The sequence below is a fragment of the Leptodactylus fuscus genome, chromosome 2, assembly GCF_031893055.1.
Source record: "Leptodactylus fuscus isolate aLepFus1 chromosome 2, aLepFus1.hap2, whole genome shotgun sequence".
In the NCBI taxonomy this organism is placed as follows: domain Eukaryota; kingdom Metazoa; phylum Chordata; class Amphibia; order Anura; family Leptodactylidae; genus Leptodactylus; species Leptodactylus fuscus.
This window is the reverse complement of record NC_134266.1, coordinates 75,184,624-75,208,040: the sequence shown is the minus strand read 5'-3', so window position 1 is coordinate 75,208,040 and position 23,417 is coordinate 75,184,624. Positions and strand designations below refer to the sequence as shown.

General features: G+C 37.9%; 1 protein-coding gene across 1 annotated transcript in view; it reads right to left on the bottom strand.

The window, feature by feature from the left end:
• Positions 1 to 23,417, bottom strand: part of F5 (coagulation factor V) — a 70,852-nt gene that overhangs the window by 15,531 nt on the left and 31,904 nt on the right. Inside the window, exons 15-20 of the mRNA XM_075263995.1 lie at positions 23,014 to 23,188; positions 22,269 to 22,505; positions 9,815 to 10,028; positions 8,338 to 8,517; positions 3,605 to 3,721; positions 1,112 to 1,183 (exon numbers count right to left, since the gene is read on the bottom strand). Of these exons, the coding sequence (XP_075120096.1) occupies positions 1,112 to 1,183; positions 3,605 to 3,721; positions 8,338 to 8,517; positions 9,815 to 10,028; positions 22,269 to 22,505; positions 23,014 to 23,188 (995 nt within the window). The remainder of the gene's footprint in view (positions 1 to 1,111; positions 1,184 to 3,604; positions 3,722 to 8,337; positions 8,518 to 9,814; positions 10,029 to 22,268; positions 22,506 to 23,013; positions 23,189 to 23,417) is intronic.

Genomic DNA, 23,417 nt, shown 5'->3' with positions numbered 1-23,417 from the left:
GAATGCTAATGCCTTTTCATGTGTTGTGTAGAGATGTGGTTCCTACATTTGTTCCTGCAGGGCCACTGCTACGATTTTGTTTGCAGATTTTGCACATTGCCGTATATTTATCATTTGCCAATCTAGAAATAAATTCCCATACGAGAGATGAAAGCATGTAATTGCTGCCGCCAACACCAGAAATAGCGGAAATGTTTGTGTCATTCCCACCACCCCTACCGTATGAGCCTCCCTTAGGTCTGCCCCAGGCAGGCTTTTTGGATATTCAGACTGTGCATTGGCTGTAATCATTGCTATCACCACTGCCACCAACCTCTGCATCTGATCCGGTTGCCATCATCAGCACTGTCATTGTCTTCCGCGCTTTTTTCTGACTCATCATGGGATTCATAGTTTAAAGCTCCAGATTTTCCCCAAGTACTCTGGCCATAAAGACCCTGGCCAACCCCTTTAACAACCCCTTTAACATGCTAGATAACTACTACCAAAAAGGTCACAGCAAAGTTAAAGTTTTATATTCTACAGTACTTAGTAAACTGAAGACTATTTGGGGTTAAGGCCCTACACAGCGGGAGCAGCAAAAAAAGGACTAGGGGGAAAAAAAAGTGGCAGGAACATATCATGGTTTTTCCTGCGACACTTTTCACAGGTTTCCTCTGAGGACTTTCTGCTTCCATTATACTTATAGGGAAACCACCGACATTTCTGTAGGTGTAACTGACATGCTGCGAACTCCAAAACCACTACAGTTTTGGAAATCACAGTGTGTCTGCTGCATGTATTTTTCCACAATGTGTGGAATCCCATCCACTTTGCAGGCACTGTAAAACACTGCGTTTTTTTTCCTGCGGCATTTACGCCACGTGGGGCCCTGGCCTAATACTCTTTATTGTTTGAGTGTTCACAAAGCAAACATCCGGTCAGGCTAGTGAACCTTTGGAATGTAAGTTTTTGTAATCTCAAACAGGTTTATGGCTTTTTTGAAGCTTTGGTGCAAGTCTCACATGCAGCTATAACCTAAGCACGGTATTTCACTATTGATTGTTTAGCTGGTTTGGGTTACACTGTGGAGCACTGGCTGAATTTTTCAAGCCATAACTATGTTACTTACCTATATAATGTGATGCTGTAATCTGATCATCAGATATTGTTCTGCTTGCCATGCCAAGCGGAAAATTACATCCTGGAATGAAATACAACATAGTAACAAAATTACTTCTATTCCAAAATTCCAAAACAGAATATAACCAGTGACAATTATACTAATATGTAAACCTGCATTACTATTACACTGTTGTGTTATGTGAAAGCATGAAATTAAGACCTAGAGGAATTGGAAATTGTCGGGGCAGTTATTAAAGCTGGTGTACGGAGCCACACAGGTCTCGGTCACCACTGCTTGTGAACGATTATTCCGAGCTGGTACCTCTACGAAGGGTTTAATCTCTGATATAGGCTTCTATCTTCTCCGGAAGGGCGAGCTCCCCTGGCTCACAAATATATGGCTAGGTGGGCTGAGGAACTAGATATCAATATCGTCTGTATTTCGAGAAACCCAATATAAAATACTCATGCATTGGTATCATACTCCTCCTCTGCTCCACACCATTAACCCTTATATTCCCCTTACATGCTAGTGATGCCTAGCCACAATGGGCACATTGTGTCATAATTTTTGGGACTGTTCCCTGATTCACCCCTTCTGGACTGAAGTTAAAACTCTGACTGATGCCCTCTTTATACAAGGAATCTCTTTGGACCTTCTTACCTATCTACTTAATCTACCCCCTAGACATCTGGGTAACAAGATGTGCACTCCATGCAATGTATGCACCCTCATAGTTAAGTCTGGCTAACTTGGACTCCCATTGATCTATGAAAGAAATAATATAAAATATAAATTCCAAGCGATTTCTCTATTTATGCACAGCTGCTAAAATATCTATTGCCTTTCACTGGAAGAGGGTTCCCTTCCCCCATGGTATCTGAGCTGAGCCTCCTGAAGGACGTCCACAGTCTGGAATCCTTCACTGCCTCTCTTAACCATACAGTGGAGGCTTTTGATGTCATCTGGTCTCATTGGGACACCTGTATCCTGTGAGGTCTCGAATACTTACCCTTCCAGCCTTTCTCTGTTGTCTCCCCTAACTCCCTTGGGTTATTTGTTGAACCATTTTAGATATGCTCCTGTATTTGTATAGTACTTGTGCTATTTGGCCTCATGTTATGGTTCAAGCATTCTTTGAACATGACATTCACTGAGCCAAACTCCAAAATCTCAGGCATTGATAGCGACAGGTTTCACAAACATTTGGACTTTGTATCACCTGGAATGACTCTTCAGTTTTACGTATTTTCTCTTCTGAACATGATCAGACATAAATAACGCATTTTAATATACTTCCGGCTAATATTCCTTTGGTTTTGGTGGTAATACTTATTTCCTGCAGTCTCGCTAGTGAAGTGACAAGGCTTCTCTGGCCGCCATCTTAATAAATATTTGCAAAAATCTGATTCACAATTAATTGAATATTTCACCTTGATTATGAATATTTCACCTTGATTATGATTAATGAATGATTATTTTAGGACACTCCTCTTTATAAGAAAGTAGGGCGTTGACTCTAATAAATACATGCTTAATAAAATATATGCAAACCCTATACAAGTATTATTTACTATATTTCAACATTGAAAGCCAATGAAATAAAGAGTAAGGCTGAAGCTCCACGTTGCGGAAACGCAGCTTTTTTGGTTGCAGATTTTGTTGTTTTTTGAGCCAGAACCAAGAATGGCTACAAAAGGAATATGAAAAATATAGGAAGTTCTTATACTTCTACCTTCTACTAAATCCAATCCTGACTTTGGCTCAAAAAAACTGCAGCAAAATCTGCAAAAAAAAAGTTGCGTTTCTGTAAAGTGGGGCCTTAAAGAGAACCTTTCATCAGATTGGGCACAGGCAGTTCTATATACTGCTGGAAAGCTGACAGTGCGCTGAATTCAGCACACTATCGGCTTTCCCGATCTGTGCCCTGGGTAAAGCGCTATCGGTCCCGGTACCGTAGCGCTTTACAGTCAGAAGGGCGTTTCTGACACTTAGCCAGGGACGCCCTTCTGCCCAGCAGCGCCTATCGCGCTGTACAGTGTGAGCGGGGAGGAATGCCCCCTCCCTCTGCTCACACAGCTCGTCCATAGACGAGTATTATCAGAAGAGGGAGGGGGGAGTTCCTCCCCGCTCCACAGTACAGCGCGATAGGCGCTGCTGGGCAGAAGGGCGTCCCTGGCTAAGTGTCAGAAACGCCCTTCTGACTGTAAAGCCCTACGGTAACGGGACCGATAGCGCTTTACACCGGGCAGAGATCGGGAAAGCCGACAGTGTGCTGAATTCAGCGCACTGTCAGCTTTCCAGCAGTATATAGAACTGCTGTGCCCAATCTGATGAAAGGTCCTCTTTAACCTAAAGGAAGAAGAAAAGATGCACATTTGCACTGTAAGTTTTTTAATTTTATCCTAGAGTCTCCCCAACAACATAGAAAGATTTTATTCAGGATTCTTGCTCTGATGGACCCCGTCTCCTAAGTATTACTTTTTATTTTTAATGTACCTTCTTCTGCAACATTGAACAGTGTTTGCATTCCAGCTTGCTGATATTCTGCAACTTCGGTATCGAGCAGCCAGACACCGGCCCTTGCTGGGTTCATTTCCACTGTAGCAAATGTACCTTAGAGAACACAAAATAATAGTTGAACACTTGAGATTTCAAGGAACATTTACACATTGATATAAGTTATAAAACTATATACATGGCTAAGCTTTAATATTATACAGTATATTAAAGGGGTTATCTAACTTTCCTTAGGATAGACCATCAATATTAGATCTGTAATAGTCTGTCAACCAGGGCCCCCACAGATCAGTTATTACTGGCTGTAATTACAAAGCTGGATAACCCCTTTAAGGCTAAACTCCCACATTGTGGACAAGGTGGACAAACCCCAAATTTTGCTGCAGTTTTTTGAGCCAAATTCAGGAGTGGCTTGAAATGGAATAGAAAGTATAAAGAAAGCTCTTAAACATTTTCCTTCTGTTAAATCCACTCCTGACTTCGGGTGAAAAAAAACACAGCAAAAAAACTGCAACAAAAAACACTGCGTTTCCGTATCGTGGGACCTTAGTCTAAGGGAGCCTTCACACGGAGTAAACGCTCCGTTCATTCTGAACGTAAAACATGCCTATCACATTGAAAGCAATAGGTAAAAACGCCACCCATTGATTTCAATGGGTAGCGTGCGTATACCGGCACCCATAGAAATCAATGGGATCTGTTTTAACGCCGCTCATTCTGAACGAGTTTACGTTCAGAATGAATGGAGCGTAAACTCCATGTGAAGGCTCCATAAGGCTGGAATTAAGGAAGTTGAGGAAGATCTACTGATGAGATAGAAAAGCAGGATGGTATCATTGGTAGAAAAATAACTTGGAACACCATAAAGAACGGTTACAGAGGCATAGCAGAAAACAGCAGTTCTATTAAAGGGTTTTCTGGGATTTTAACATTGATGACCTATACTTAGGAGAGGGACCCCCACCAGTCTGATTTTAACAGCCTGTCTAAGGGCTTGTTCACATCTGCGCCCGGTCTCCATTTTCAAACCCATTCATTTGAATGGGTCTGAAAATTGCAGGACTTGCAATTGCAGGACTTTGTGTCCGGTTTAGAAAAAACGGTTTCGCCACGGAGAGCATAAAACGCTCACTGGCGCTCACGGCTGGACCCGGTCTGACAGGTTTCCGTCATCTGCATGCAGACGACGTAAACCTGAGTACAGACACCGAACGCTGGTGTGAACCCAGTGTAACATCCTTCTGATCAGCAGATTAAGCAGCATTTCCACTGAAATAGAGAGCTGCAGCACCATTCTTGGCCACATCTCATACACAGGACTGGGCTGCTGTATCTAAGCCTGTCATATAGGTATACTACTATAGACAGGGCTGAGCTGCTGTAGCTAAGCCTACCATTATAGATGTACTAGCTTTTACCCGCGACTTCGTCTGCGGTGAGTTGAGTATTGGGCGGACACAGACGTGTGAAACTAAAAGTGCTTTAAAAAGTTTGGTGGGCTAGCAAATGTGATTTGATGTGTTATATTGTGTATGTTGTGATACAGACAATGTGATGTGTTATACAGCCTGTGTACAGGAGTATATATGTATCAGGTACTGTATATAGCAGTGATAGGAGATACATGTAATATATAGTATATACAGTCTGTGTACAGGAGTATATATGTATCAGGCACTGTATATAGCAGTGATAAGAGATGCATGTAATTATATAGTATATACAGCCTGTGTACAGGAGTATATATGTATCAGGTACTGTATATAGCAGTGATAGGAGATACATGTAATATATAGTATATACAGTTTGTGTACAGGAGTATATATGTATCAGGTACTGTATATAGCAGTGATAGGTAATACATGTAATATATAGTATATACAGCCTGTGTACAGGAGTATATATGTATCAGGCACTGTATATAGCAGTGATAGGAGATACATGTAATTATATAGTATATACAGCCTGTGTACAGGAGTATATATGTATCAGGCACGGTATATAGCAGTGATAGGTAATACATGTAATATATAGTATATACAGCCTGTGTACAGGAGTATATATGTATCAGGCACTGTATATAGCAGTGATAGGAGATACATGTAATTATATAGTATATACAGTCTGTGTACAGGGGTATATATGTATCAGGTACTGTATATAGCAGTGATAGGAGATACATGTAATTATATAGTATATACAGCCTGTGTACAGGAGTATATATGCATCAGGCACTGTATATAGCAGTGATAGGAGATACATGTAATATATAGTATATACAGCCTGTGTACAGGAGTATATATGCATCAGGCACTGTATATAGCAGTGATAGGTAATACATGTAATTATATAGTATATACAGCCTGAGTACAGGGGTATATATGTATCAGGTACTGTATATAGCAGTGATAGGTAATACATGTAATTATATAGTATATACAGTCTGTGTACAGGGGTATATATGTATCAGGCACTGTATATAGCAGTGATAGGAGATGCATGTAATTATATAGTATATACAGCCTGTGTACAGGAGTATATATGTATCAGGCACTGTATATAGCAGTGATAGGAGATGCATGTAATTATATAGTATATACAGCCTGTGTACAGGAGTATATATGTATCAGGTACTGTATATAGCAGTGATAGGAGATACATGTAATTACAATGTGATGTGTTATATAGTGGAAAGCTATATGTAAATGTGAGTGAGTAGAGTGAGGGCTACTCCTGAGGTGACAGTAAGGAGTGTGCAGGCAGGTTGAGGCAGGAAATGGCAGGCAGTGTGTGTGAGTCTATAGCTGGGGCTAGAGGTCCTGCTTTTGTGAGTCTCCTGCTAGGAAGCCATGTTGTTTAGTGGCACCAAAAGTAGCCTGTGACTCAATCCTGAGGGAAAACTATGTTTGTGGAAAATTGCACGTAAATCCGTCCAGGCGTTTTAGCGTGATTGAGGAACAAACATCCAAACTCACAAACATCCAAACATCCAAACACACAAACTTTCACATTTATAATATTAGTAGGATACTGCCATACACAGAGCTAAGCTGCTGTATCTAAGTCTGCCACTATAGAAGTATATGGCCATGCATAGGGCTGAGCTGCTATATGTAAGCTGTTGGATATACTTATTGATGGGTCACTTAAGAAACTCAGAGATGTCGCTAAAACTTCTAAATGGGCCTCAGCTAGCGGGTGCAAGAAGAAATTTGCACTGGGAATTATGAGTGTTCGTGCACATGACCAAATATACATATGAGTTGGGGGCCAAGTTTATCAAGGAATACAGTTGGATGAAACTCCAAGTGACATCCGAGTGCATTCCATGATAAATTCCCATCTATAGGGCTTCCAGATCCATTCTGTTGTAATAACACGGAACAGAATACAACCTGCTCTATAATCATCTGTGTTATTGGAACAAAACAGATCTGTAAGCCCCATAGACGTGAATCCATAACGGAATGCACTCAAATGTCATCTAACTGCATTCTATGATAAACTTGGCCCCAACCTCAGATGTACACTCAGTCATGTGAATGGGCCCTTATAGTGAGAGAGGGAACTGAAATGTGTCTTGTGCTTCACTGTAGTTTCCTTCAGTTACCACTAGAGGGAGCTTACTGCATACTGAGTTCAGTAGTATCTGAATAAATCTAATTGCACTGATTCCCTTGAGGTGGTGGCAGACAGTCAGTTTTATTACATACTGTGTGAAGGAAAGCAGAAGATATGCTGTTCAGGCTGATTTCTATTCAGCCACATTGCCTGATACATATGTCTGAGTGTGATAAGACCTGACAGCAGAGTATGTGCCCAGACGATGAACGTGTGGTGTGCGACACAGGAAACGAGAGACTATCACACGACCCACATGATGCACCAGTATTCATATAGCGCCACTGCTGTCTGAAAATGGCAGCTCTGCCCCCTATAATGATCTGTTACGAAGTTAGGGTGGACATTAATAGGGTACTTAAAGGGGTTGTCCCATGAAAAGCATCCTATCTATACTGCTAGTTTATGTGGATTTAAGACTTTTCCTAGATACATTGCTTTATCAAAACTGCTTTGTTTGACCGCTATCTTAATTTATTCACTTCATTGTTGACACTGTGTTTCTATGGCCACTGGGCTTAACTGCTCATTTCCCAAGTGATGTAGCTGCCTGCTCTAAGTGGGGGAGGGAGGGGTTGACAAGCAACAGAGCTCCTCAGATAGGGGAGGGGGGAGGTGAGAGCTCCGGGATTACTCTGCTGTCTATCTTCAGCTTTTCCACCTATCAGCCGGTTTAATTGAATTTGGCTGACAAGGGCTGAGATAAGTAGTCCGTTACCTCTGTATGTAATGCAAGCTGACTCAAATCCAGCTCTGCTACATCAGTTTCCACATCAGCTTTATACTGTGGTAATGCATTTACAACCAATCCCTCATTACTGACTGCAAACATAGCAGATAGCAGAGCAAGTGAAACCCCGCCCACCAATGTGCCGAGAAATCCAGGAAGTGAAGAGAGCACAGAGCCCTGCAGGCTGCAGAACAAGAGTTATGGGAATACCCCTTTAAGGGGAGAATGGTATTGATTATAAGTTTTTATGATGGTGTATAGAAAGACAACCATAATAAAACCTAAGGCTAGAGTATAGACAAGAGGATACTGGCTAACTAAAGACAAGTGATAGAAAGAAAGCAATATGCAATTTACTTACCAGGCATTAGGGTGTAGGCAGGATGTGTATATTCAGTCTGGATTCTCTCTTTCATGGTTTGTCCATGGAAGTTAACCACATGAATATCTTTTGGTCCCCCCATGTTCAGCATGTGCCATCTCACAAGTTCATTTTGATACATATTGAAACCTTGAAGATTGTATGTAATTCCATTTATGGCTGGAAATGAATTGACAAATTAGAAAGATGAAATGTAGAAAACCATAATATTATACTTGACATAATATAAAGTCATCCTGGACAGCGTTTGCATCGGCTGCTCTGGGAGAATGGCGCGAGAAGCGCACAATGGAAGTATTTGAAGTAGACCCTGCACCTGTATGAGGAGTCACTAACTCTTTTCAGCCATGTCACACCACTTCCGTGACCTGGACAAACCAATATTCTGGACAAACCCTTTATTTGTGACGTGATCAACACATAATGTATTTATGTCACGTATGAGACAACAGGGAGGCAGATTTTATAGTATGTTGGTGGCCTAAAAGTTGAGTAGCCCTTCACAATCTCCAACATAGCCCTGGACAGGCCATAAACTTTGCCCTAGACTGCTGCCAACATGAGTTGCCCTTAGCCCTCTATTGTAGTCTATAGACTTGAGACTCTCAGCTTCCTATAATAGGACATTAGAGACTAGGTTATAAACAGCCAGGGATTTTCATATCTCATACCTCCTTGACTATTGAGGTTTGGGATTGGAGGGGGCGGCTTTCTGTCGTCCGCCTCAGGCTAGGTTCACCCCTGGTCACAGGTTGTGACAAACAGCAGACTTCTGCTCTACAGACGTACTGCCTATCACAAGAGAATTTGTCCTGTAACCCTAGAATGTCTATAGAACCAGATGATGTTCTTGTGGCAACGAGAAAGCTTTCCCTTTTAAGCTGTCCATTGCACTCTCAAACAAGTAATATTCTGAGCTATCCCAAACTACTTCTCCCGCTGTGCAATACACAAGTGCAACTGAGCTCCACTTCTAAGGAGTCATCACTTAATACAGGACGCAGAGAGTACTAGAACACTGTGCCATGACCTGCACCAATTAAACACAATTAGCATAGTGCAAATACATAAGAACAACATAGTACAACATTAACCAGGTTACACCAAGCTGTCGCGCACTAACTCTTCAAGACTGCACTACTGCTATAGAGACACAGTCTAGACTGACATTTCACCCTTCCCATGCAACAGGCCAAAATGTTTAAATTATGCATCTGTACCACTGTCCAGGAGGATGTATAAGATATGTCCTTGGCAGGAAAAGGGTTAATAGAGTCTATACATTGCTTACTTTATTTCAGATATCTACTGTGAGTCTAGAGACTGCGGCTTTTACAGTAAACTAGGCAGAAGTTCCACGTCATAAAAAGACTGGCTGCACCTAAAACTACACAATATATAGTACAGTATATTCTCTATTTTCATATGTCATTGTTCATGCCCTGATTCATCTCACCATGAAAGGTATGGCAAGTCATTCCATTTGATGATTTTTCTGCTACATCTGTACACTTTTTGTTTTTATTAAAGTGCCAGCTTTTTTCCTCTTCGAACGTCATGAATAGCAGCACAAATTCCCGCGCATCCAGGGGGCGGTTGGTTTGCTTATCGAGAGTTCCAGGTCTGCAGATGATCAGGGGTCCAATAAGGCCAGAATGAATGTCTTTCTCCTATTATAGAAACAGCAGACAGATATATACATTGTACTGTCTAATGATGGTGAGATGCCATTTAGAAATATCTTACATTTTTCAGAATTATTGCGATGTCTTTAATTCTGTAAATTGCCCGCTTTAATGATCTCAGCTAACAAAGGCAATATTCCTAGTACATGGTGTTGGAGCTGCATTTTACAGCACTCCAAATCCCCTTTTTAAACCCTATTCATATGAAAAAATTCTGAATTGCTTGTAGCCTCCACTAGGACCTCATTGCATACAGATTCTAACAGTTTCTATTGAATGCAGTAAGGCTAGGTTCTTGGGACATACTAAAAAGAATGAAGAAAAAGAATAAAGAAAAAGAATGAACATTATTACAAATGGGGGAAAGATGTAAAATAAAGATTTTCTGAGCTTTCTAGGTTTAAAAGAACTGGAATGAACAGGATATGTCTGTAGTCTCTAGTGGAATGAACATATATTCCATAGAAACAGATGTATAACACTTTTCCTGTGCTAGATACACCAGGAATGAACAGGATATATCTGTAGTGTAAAGTGGAATGAACATATATTCCATAGAAACAGATGTATAACACTTTTCCTGTGCTAGATACACCAGGAATGATCAGGATATATCTGTAGTGTATAGTGGAATGAACATATATTCCATAGAAACAGATGTATAACACTTTTCCTGTGCTAGATACACCAGGAATGAACAGGATATATCTGTAGTGTATAGTGGAATGAACATATATTCCATAGAAACAGATGTATAACACTTTTCCTGTGCTAGATACACCAGGAATGAACAGGATATATCTGTAGTGTATAGTGGACTGAACATATATTCCATAGAAACAGATATAAAATACTTTTCCTGCACTAGATACACCAGGAATGAACAGGATATATCTGTAGTCTCTAGTGGAATGCACATATATTCCATAGAAACAGATGTATAACACTTTTCCTGTGCTAGATACACCAGGAATGAACAGGATATATCTGTAGTGTATAGTGGAATGAACATATATTCCATAGAAAGAGATGTATAACAATTTTCCTGTGCTAGATACACCAGGAATGAACAGGATATATCTGTAGTGTATAGTGGAATGAACATATATTCCATAGAAAGAGATGTATAACACTTTTCCTGTGCTAGATACACCAGGAATGAACAGGATATATCTGTAGTCTATAGTGGAATGAGCATATATTCCATAGAAACAGATGTATAAAACTTTCCCTGTGTTAGATACACCAGGAATGAACAGGATATATCTGTAGTGTAAAGTGGAATGAACATATATTCCATAGAAACAGATGTATAACACTTTTCCTGTGCTAGATACACCAGGAATGAACAGGATATATCTGTAGTGTATAGTGGACTGAACATATATTCCATAGAAACAGATGTAAAATACTTTTCCTGCACTAGATACACCAGGATTGAACAGGATATATCTGTAGTCTCTAGTGGAATGCACATATATTCCATAGAAACAGATGTATAACACTTTTCCTGTGCTAGATACAGCAGGAATGAACAGGATATATCAGTAGTGTATAGTGGACTGAACATATATTCCATAGAAACAGATGTAAAATACTTTTCCTGCACTAGATACACCAGGAATGAACAGGATATATCTGTAGTCTCTAGTGGAATGCACATATATTCCATAGAAAGAGATGTATAACACTTTTCCTGTGCTAGATACACCAGGAATGAACAGGATATATATGTAGTGTATAGTGGAATGAACATATATTCCATAGAAAGAGATGTATAACACTTTTCCTGTGCTAGATACACCAGGAATGAACAGGATATATCTGTAGTGTATAGTGGAATGAACATATATTCCATAGAAAGAGATGTATAACACTTTTCCTGTGCTAGATACACCAGGAATGAACAGGATATATCTGTAGTCTATAGTGGAATGAGCATATATTCCATAGAAACAGATGTATAACACTTTTCCCGTGCTAGATACAGCAGGAATGAACAGGATATATCTGTAGTCTATAGTGGAATGAACATATATTCCATAGAAACAGATGTATAACACTTTTCCCGTGCTAGATACAGCAGGAATGAACAGGATATATCTGTAGTCTATAGTGGAATGAACATATATTCCATAGAAACAGATGTATAACACTTTTCCTGTGTTAGATACACCAGGAATGAACAGGATATATCTGTAGTGTAAAGTGGAATGAACATATATTCCATAGAAACAGATGTATAACACTTTTCCCGTGCTAGATACAGCAGGAATGAACAGGATATATCTGTAGTCTATAGTGGAATGAACATATATTCCATAGAAACAGATGTATAACACTTTTCCTGTGTTAGATACACCAGGAATGAACAGGATATATCTGTAGTGTAAAGTGGAATGAACATATATTCCATAGAAACAGATGTATAACACTTTTCCTGTGCTAGATACACCAGGAATGAACAGGATATATCTGTAGGGTATAGTGGAATGAACATATATTCCATAGAAACAGATGTATAACACTTTTCCTGTGCTAGATACACCAGGAATGAACAAGATATATCTGTAGTCTATAGTGGAATGAGCATATATTCCATAGAAACAGATGTATAAAACTTTCCCTGTGTTAGATACACCAGGAATGAACAGGATATATCTGTAGTGTAAAGTGGAATGAACATATATTCCATAGAAACAGATGTATAACACTTTTCCTGTGCTAGATACACCAGGAATGAACAGGATATATCTGTAGTGTATAGTGGGCTGAACATATATTCCATAGAAACAGATGTAAAATACTTTTCCTGCACTAGATACACCAGGATTGAACAAGATATATCTGTAGTCTCTAGTGGAATGCACATATATTCCATAGAAACAGATGTATAACACTTTTCCTGTGCTAGATACAGCAGGAATGAACAGGATATATCTGTAGTGTATAGTGGACTGAACATATATTCCATAGAAACAGATGTAAAATACTTTTCCTGCACTAGATACACCAGGAATGAACAGGATATATCTGTAGTCTCTAGTGGAATGCACATATATTCCATAGAAAGAGATGTATAACACTTTTCCTGTGCTAGATACACCAGGAATGAACAGGATATATATGTAGTGTATAGTGGAATGAACATATATTCCATAGAAAGAGATGTATAACACTTTTCCTGTGCTAGATACACCAGGAATGAACAGGATATATCTGTAGTCTATAGTGGAATGAGCATATATTCCATAGAAACAGATGTATAACACTTTTCCCGTGCTAGATACAGCATGAATGAACAGGATATATCTGTAGTGTATAGTGGAATGAACATATATTCCATAGAAAGAGATGTATAACACTTTTCCTGTGCTAGATACACCAGGAATGAACAGGATATATCTGTAGTCTATAGTGGAATGAACATATATTCCATAGAAACAGATGTATAACACTTTTCCTGTGTTAGATACACCAGGAATGAACAGGATATATCTGTAGTGTAAAGTGGAATGAACATATATTCCATAGAAACAGATGTATAACACTTTTCCTGTGCTAGATACACCAGGAATGAACAGGATATATCTGTAGTGTATAGTGGAATGAACATATATTCCATAGAAACAGATGTATAACACTTTTCCTGTGCTAGATACACCAGGAATGAACAGGATATATATGTAGTCTATAGTGGAATGAACATATATTCCATAGAAACAGATGTATAATACTTTTCCTGTGCTAGATATACCAGGAATGAACAGGATATATCTGTAGTCTCTAGTGGAATGCACATATACTCCATAGAAACAGATGTATAACATTTTTCCTGTGCTAGATACAGCAGGAATGAACAGGATATATATGTAGTGTATAGTGGACTGAACATATATTCCATAGAAACAGATGTAAAATACTTTTCCTGCACTAGATACACCAGGAATGAACAGGATATATTTGTAGTCTCTAGTGGAATGCACATATATTCAATAGAAAGAGATGTATAACACTTTTCCTGTGCTAGATACACCAGGAATGAACAGGATATATCTGTAGTGTATAGTGGAATGAACATATATTCCATAGAAACAGATGTATAACACTTTTCCTGTGCTAGATACACCAGGAATGAACAGGATATATCTGTAGTGTATAGTGGAATGAACATATATTCCATAGAAAGAGATGTATAACACTTTTCCTGTGCTAGATACACCAGAAATGAACAGGATATATCTGTAGTGTATAGTGGAATGAACATATATTCCATAGAAAGAGATGTATAACACTTTTCCTGTGCTAGATACACCAGGAATGAACAGGATATATCTGTAGTCTATAGTGGAATGAGCATATATTCCATAGAAACAGATGTATAACACTTTTCCTGTGTTAGATACACCAGGAATGAACAGGATATATCTGTAGTGTAAAGTGGAATGAACATATATTCCATAGAAACAGATGTATAACACTTTTCCTGTGCTAGATACACCAGGAATGAACAGGATATATCTGTAGTGTAAAGTGGAATGAACATATATTCCATAGAAACAGATGTATAACACTTTTCCTGTGCTAGATACACCAGGAATGAACAGGATATATCTGTAGTGTATAGTGGACTGAACATATATTCCATAGAAACAGATGTTAAATACTTTTCCTGCACTAGATACACCAGGAATGAACAGGATATATCTGTAGTCTCTAGTGGAATGCACATATATTCCATAGAAAGAGATGTATAACACTTTTCCTGTGCTAGATACACCAGGAATGAACAGGATATATATGTAGTGTATAGTAGAATGAACATATATTCCATAGAAACAGACGTGTAACACTTTTCCTGTGCTAGATACACCAGGAATGAACAGGATATATCTGTAGTCTATAGTGGAATGAGAATATATTCCATAGAAATAGATTTATTACACTTTTTCTGTGCTAGATACTCCAGGAATGAACAGGATATATCTGAATTTTTTTTTTTAATATGGCCAGGTAGACCCCAGGTGAAAACAAATACATCCACTCCCCACCGTACTTCCAGTACTGACTCCTAGAGTCTGCCGCTGTGGTCTTCATCATTTCCTGGTCTGGGACCTGGCATGTTACACAGCAGTTCTACTCAGGCAGTCATTGGCAGAGGTTGGACACCACTACAACTGTTTTAAGACATGCCCAGTCCTAAGTTCCCCTTTAGATTATGTTCTCACTTGGGAACGTTTCAGTGAAAGGCGGTCCTCTTATTATAAACAGCCAAAAATAATGATCATTATTTGTGGTCGTCCATATAAAAACATAAATAACAAAAAATCATGCCATAATTTGGAAAATAGGGGAAAAATCCTCTATAGCCACATGCGGCTATAGATATATACAGATATATCCTATTCATTCCTACTCTATTTAGCACAGAAAAAGTATTATACATCTGTTTCTATGGAATATACGCTCATTCCGCTATAGACAACAGATATATCCTGTTCATTCCAGGTGTATCTAGCACAGAAAAAGTGTTATACATCTGTTTCTATGGAAAATACGCTCATTCCACTATAGACTACCGATATATCCTGTTCATTCCAGGTGAATCTAGCACAAAAGAAGTATTATACATCTGTTTCCATGGAATATAATTTAATTCCACTATAGACTACAGATATATCCTGTTCATTCCTTGTCTATTTACCACATGAAAAATATTATATAAATCAGTTTCTATGGAATATATGTTCATTCCACTATAGACTACAGATATATCCTGTTCATTCCTGGTGTATCTAGCACAGGAAAAGTGTTATACATCTGTTTCTATGGAATATATGTTCATTCCACTATAGAATACAGATATATCCTGTTCATTCCTGGTGTATCTAGCACAGGAAAAGTGTTATACGTCTGTTTCTATGGAATATTTGTTCATTCCACTATAGACTACTGATATATCCTGTTCATTCCTGGTGTATCTAGCACAGGAAAAGTGTTATACATCTGTTTCTATGGAATATATGTTCATTCCACTATAGGCTACAGATATATCCTGTTCATTCCTGGTGTATCTAGCACAGGAAAAGTGTTATACGTCTGTTTCTATGGAATATTTGTTCATTCCACTATAGACTACTGATATATCCTGTTCATTCCTGGTGTATCTAGCACAGGAAAAGTGTTATACATCTGTTTCTATGGAATATATGTTCATTCCACTATAGACTACAGATATATCCTGTTCATTTCTGGTGTATCTAGCACAGAAAAAGTGTTATACATCTGTTTCTTTGGAATATATATTCATTCCACTATAGACTACAGATATATCCTTTTCATTCCTGGTGTATCTAGCACAGGAAAAGTGTTATACATCTGTTTCTATGGAATATATGTTCATTTCAGCAGAGACTACAGATATATCCTGTTCATTCCTGGTGTATCTAGTGCAGGAAAAGTATTATACATCTGTTTCTATGGAATACATGTTCATTCCACTATACACTACAGATATATCCTGTTCATTCCTGGTGTATCTAGCACAGGAAAAGTGTTATACATCTGTTTCTATGGAATATATGTTCATTCCACTATAGAATACAGATATATCCTGTTCATTCCTGGTGTATCTAGCACAGGAAAAGTGTTATACGTCTGTTTCTATGGAATATTTGTTCATTCCACTATAGACTACTGATATATCCTGTTCATTCCTGGTGTATCTAGCACAGGAAAAGTGTTATACATCTGTTTCTATGGAATATATGTTCATTCCACTATAGGCTACAGATATATCCTGTTCATTCCTGGTGTATCTAGCACAGGAAAAGTGTTATACGTCTGTTTCTATGGAATATTTGTTCATTCCACTATAGACTACTGATATATCCTGTTCATTCCTGGTGTATCTAGCACAGGAAAAGTGTTATACATCTGTTTCTATGGAATATATGTTCATTCCACTATAGACTACAGATATATCCTGTTCATTTCTGGTGTATCTAGCACAGAAAAAGTGTTATACATCTGTTTCTTTGGAATATATATTCATTCCACTATAGACTACAGATATATCCTTTTCTTTCCTGGTGTATCTAGCACAGGAAAAGTGTTATACATCTGTTTCTATGGAATATATGTTCATTTCAGCAGAGACTACAGATATATCCTGTTCATTCCTGGTGTATCTAGTGCAGGAAAAGTATTATACATCTGTTTCTATGGAATACATGTTCATTCCACTATACACTACAGATATATCCTGTTCATTCCTGGTGTATCTAGTACAGGAAAAGTATTATACATCTGTTTCTATGGAATATATGTTCATTCCACTATACACTACAGATATATCCTTTTCATTCCTGGTGTATCTAGCACAGGAAAAGTGTTATACATCTGTTTCTATGGAATATATGTTCATTCAAGCAGAGACTACAGATATATCCTGTTCATTCCTGGTGTATCTAGTGCAGGAAAAGTATTATACATCTGTTTCTATGGAATACATGTTCATTCCACTATACACTACAGATATATCCTGTTCATTCCTGGTGTATCTAGTGCAGGAAAAGTATTATACATCTGTTTCTATGGAATATATGTTCATTCCACTATACACTACAGATATATCCTTTTCATTGGTAGTGTATCTAGCACAGGAAAACTGTTATACATCTGTTTCTATGGAATATATGTTCATTCAAGCAGTGACTACAGATATATCCTGTTCATTCCTGGTGTATCTAGCACAGGAAAAGTGTTATACATCTGTTTCTATGAAATATATTTTCATTCCACTATACACTACAGATCTATCCTGTTCATTCCTGGTGTATCTAGCGCAGGAAAAGTGTTATACATCTGTTTCTATGGAATATATGTTCATTCCACTATAGACTACAGATATATCCTGTTCATTCCTGGTGTATCTAGCACAGGAAATGTGTTATACATCTGTTTCTATGGAATATTTGTTCATTCCACTATACACTACAGATATGTCCTGTTCATTCCTGGTGTATCTAGCACAGGAAAACTGTTATACATCTGTTTCTATGGAATATATGTTCATTCCACTATAGGCTACAGATATATCCTATTCATTCCTACTCTGTTTAGCACAGGAAAAGTATTATACATCTGTTTCTATGGAATATATGTTCATTCCACTATACACTACAGATATATCCTGTTCATTCCTGGTGTATCTAGCACAGGAAAAGTGTTACACATCTGTTTCTATGGAATATATGTTCATTCCACTATACACTACAGATATATCCTGTTCATTCCTGGTGTATCTAGCACAGGAAAAGTATTATACATCTGTGTCTATGGAATATATGCTCATTCCACTATACACTACAGATATATCCTGTTCATTCCTGCTGTATCTAGCACAGGAAAAGTGTTATACATCTGTTTCTATGGAATATATGTTCATTCCATTATAGACTACAGATATATCCTGTTCATTCCTGGTGTATCTAGCACTGGAAAAGTGTTATACGTCTGTTTCTATGGAATATATGTTCATTCCACTATAGACTACAGATATATCCTGTTCATTCCTGGTGTATCTAGCACAGAAAAAGTGTTATACATCTGTTTCTATGGAATATATGTTCATTTCACTATACACTACAGATATATCCTTTTCATTCCTGGTGTATCTAGCACAGGAAAAGTGTTATACATCTGTTTCCATGGAATATATGTTCATTCCAGCAGAGACTACAGATATATCCTGTTCATTCCTGGTGTATCTAGCACAGGAAAAGTATTATACATCTGTTTCTATGGAATATATGTTCATTCCACTATACACTACAGATATATCCTGTTCATTCCTAGTGTATCTAGCACAGGAAAAGTGTTATACATCTGTTTCTATGGAATATATGTTCATTCCACTATAAGCTACAGATATATCCTATTCATTCCTACTCTATTTAGCACAGGAAAAGTATTATACATCTGTTTCTATGGAATATATGTTCATTCCACTATACACTACAGATATATCCTGTTCATTCCTGGTGTATCTAGCACAGGAAAAGTGTTACACATCTGTTTCTATGGAATATATGTTCATTCCACTATACACTACAGATATATCCTGTTCATTCCTGGTGTATCTAGCACAGGAAAAGTATTATACATCTGTTTCTATGGAATATATGCTCATTCCACTATACACTACAGATATATCCTGTTCATTCCTGCTGTATCTAGCACAGGAAAAGTGTTATACATCTGTTTCTATGGAATATATGTTCATTCCACTATAGACTACAGATATATCCTGTTCATTCCTGGTGTATCTAGCACAGGAAAAGTGTTATACATCTGTTTCTGTGGAATATATGTTCATTCCACTATACACTACAGATATATCCTGTTCATTCCTGGTGTATCTAGCACAGGAAAAGTATTATACATATGTTTCTATGGAATATATGCTCATTCCACTATACACTACAGATATATCCTGTTCATTCCTGCTGTATCTAGCACAGGAAAAGTATTATACATCTGTTTCTATGGAATATATGTTCATTCCACTATAGACTACAGATATATCCTGTTCATTCCTGGTGTATCTAGCACAGAAAAAGTATTATACATCTGTTTCTATGGAATATGTGTTCATTACACTATAGACTACAGATATAACCTGTTCATTCCTGGTGTATCTAGCACAGGAAAAGTGTTATACATCTGTTCCTATGGAATATATGTTCATTCCAGCAGAGACTACAGATATATCCTGTTCATTCCTGGTGTATCTAGCACTGGAAAAGTGTTATACATCTGTTTCTATGGAATATATGTTCATTCCACTATAGACTACAGATATATCCTGTTCATTCCTGGTGTATCTAGCACAGGAAAAGTGTTATACGTCTGTTTCTATGGAATATTTGTTCATTCCACTATACACTACAGATATATCCTTTTCATTCCTGGTGTATCTAGCACAGGAAAAGTGTTATACATCTGTTTCTATGGAATATATGTTCATTTCAGCAGAGACTACAGATATATCCTGTTCATTCCTGGTGTATCTAGCACAGGAAAAGTATTATACATCTGTTTCTATGGAATATATGTTCATTCCACTATACACTACAGATATATCCTTTTCATTCCTGGTGTATCTAGCACAGGAAAAGTGTTATACATCTGTTTCTATGGAATATATGTTCATTCCAGCAGAGACTACAGATATATCCTGTTCATTCCTGGTGTATCTAGCACAGGAAAAGTGTTATACATCTGTTTCTGTGGAATATATGTTCATTCCACTATACACTACAGATATATCCTGTTCATTCCTGGTGTATCTAGCACAGGAAAATTGTTATACATCTGTTTCTATGGAATATATGTTCATTCCACTATACACTACAGATATATCCTGTTCATTCCTAGTGTATCTAGCACAGGAAAAGTGTTATACATCTGTTTCTATGGAATATATGTTCATTCCACTATAGGCTACAGATATATCCTGTTCATTCCTGGTGTATCTAGCACAGGAAAAGTATTATACATCTGTTTCTATGGAATATATGTTCATTCCACTATACACTACAGATATATCCTTTTCATTCCTGGTGTATCTAGCACTGGAAAAGTGTTATACGTCTGTTTCTATGGAATATATGTTCATTCCACTATAGACTACAGATATATCCTGTTCATTCCTGGTGTATCTAGCACAGAAAAAGTGTTATACGTCTGTTTCTATGGAATATTTGTTCATTCCACTATACACTACAGATGTATCCTTTTCATTCCTGGTGTATCTAGCACAGGAAAAGTGTTATACATCTGTTTCTATGGAATATATGTTCATTTCAGCAGAGACTACAGATATATCCTGTTCATTCCTGGTGTATCTAGCACAGGAAAAGTATTATACATCTGTTTCTATGGAATATATGTTCATTCCACTATACACTACAGATATATCCTGTTCATTCCTGGTGTATCTAGCACAGGAAAAGTGTTATACATCTGTTTCTATGGAATATATGTTCATTCCACTATACACTACAGATATATCCTGTTCATTCCTGGTGTATCTAGCACAGGAAAATTGTTATACATCTGTTTCTATGGAATATATGTTCATTCCACTATACACTACAGAGATATACTGTTCATTCCTGGTGTATCTAGCACAGGAAAATTGTTATACATCTGTTTCTATGGAATATATGTTCATTCCACTATACACTACAGAGATATACTGTTCATTCCTGGTGTATCTAGCACAGGAAAAGTATTATACATCTGTTTCTATGGAATATATGTTCATTCCAGTAGAGACTACATATATATCCTGTTCATTCCAGTTCTTTTAAACCTAGAAAGCTCACTAAATCTTTATTTTACATTCCCCATTGGTAATAATGTTCATTCTTTTTCTTTATTCTTTTTCTTCATTCTTTTTAGTATGTCCCTAGGTTCTTCAACGATTTTTGGCAGAATCCACAATGGAGTCTCTTTGTTAGAGACTCCATTGTAGATTCTGCCAAAAATCGTTGGAGAAAAAAAGCCCTGCTTCAAGGACCTTTTTCTCTGCTACTTTCAGTTTCAAAATTATGCAAACCCGGGGCCACACGGTGGCTCAGTGGTTAGCACTGCAGCCTTGCAGTGCTGGAGTCCTGGTGTTCAAATCCTGCCAAGGGCAAAAAAAAACATCTGCAAGGAGTTTGTATGTTCTCCCCGTGTTTGCATTGATTTCCATCCCATATTCCAAAAAAAGACATACTGATAGGGGAAAAATGTACATTGTGAGCTCTATATGGGGCTCACAATCTACATAATAATAAAAAAAAAGAAAATGCAAACCCGACAGATCCCTTAATTGTCAATGGGGTGCGCTGGTCTCTCTAGAGACGGAGAGCTAGCGTTATTGTGAACCTAGCATAATAAATTCATGTGCTGTGAGCTACTAAGCTCCCTCTACTGAGTTCATTGTGACATTACCATATGTATTATGGTATCTACTTGCCATGACATCAATGTGTGCACAATTCCTCTACTGTGACACAGATTTGCACATTATCCCTGTATACATTAGACATAGACATCCAGCACAGACTGGAGACAAAAAACAATCAAAAGTTTTTCATGTTCTGAACTTTCAGCTTAGTTGATCTAAGAGTACTAGCTATATTTTACACATTGGTCATAGATTTTCCTTACCAGGTCAACACCTGAGTGGTAGGCCCATGTTTTGCATGCAGAACCATCTGACTCGGGTGCTGACTGCTTTGTGGCATACCACACATAGACATAGGACTCCTGAGGCTGCACAACATCGTCTTTCTTCAGCCAGTCTGGCGTTTCATCGTCATACCCGTAGCCCTCTGATGACTTTTCATATGACACACCATGTGCGTGAATGGAGTACGGCCTCGATGCTAAATTTTTAAAAGTCACCTACAGACACAACACATACAGAACACATGACAGTGTAAAGCATTACAATAAGATCAAGTCTAATATAGTAAGAGTTTAAAGGGTATCTGTTGTTTCAGGTGACTTTTGTAGAGTTGTCACATGAGTACTGTACATGAGGAATGGCACTATGTATTACAATCTCCAGAGCTCAGCTGGGTAGAGACTAGGCAGAGACTAGCTACTCTATAGTCTCCCATATTCTACACCAGTGTTTTCCAACCATTTCAAACTCGGGGCACCACTGGAAAAAAAACTCCCTGTGGCACCCCTGCCAAGACAAATAAAAGCAGTTTTGATACAGTTCTTGAATTTATAACTTATACAAAGATACAAAGATCTTATATGAAACTACTTCAAATAAAGCTACATGTTCAGAATTGTGCGGTTTTACAACCACTTCTAAAGACTCTAGTACTAGAGATGACTAGGACTGATGTAACAAATACTCTACAACTTTTATTACATAAATGTGGAATTGGTCTCTTACTTGGATAACATCCTCAACTTCAGCTCTAATAACAGGTCCAAGTAATCCAAGATGTTCTTCATATTCACCCTCTACATCAGGTTTTGAAAAAGTGCTGTCAAGGTACTGTCGAAATATAACTTTTTTGTACATGGTCTGTGTTGCTTCATCAATAGGTTTCTCGTTTACTTGGTTCCTGTGTGAAAAACATACAGGTTTGCCCAATTTTCTGACCACTAACTTGTGAGCGATGCAAACTATGAAACTTCACTCTGTGCTCTAAGAGTCAGGCAGATTTATTCATACAGTCTAAGACCCCGTGCACACTACGCTACTTGTTTTTAGAATATTGCCCACCATTACAATCCATGATTGCAGATAACACAGTGACTAGTATAGAGAATTCAGAAGTCGTGTTGCAGACT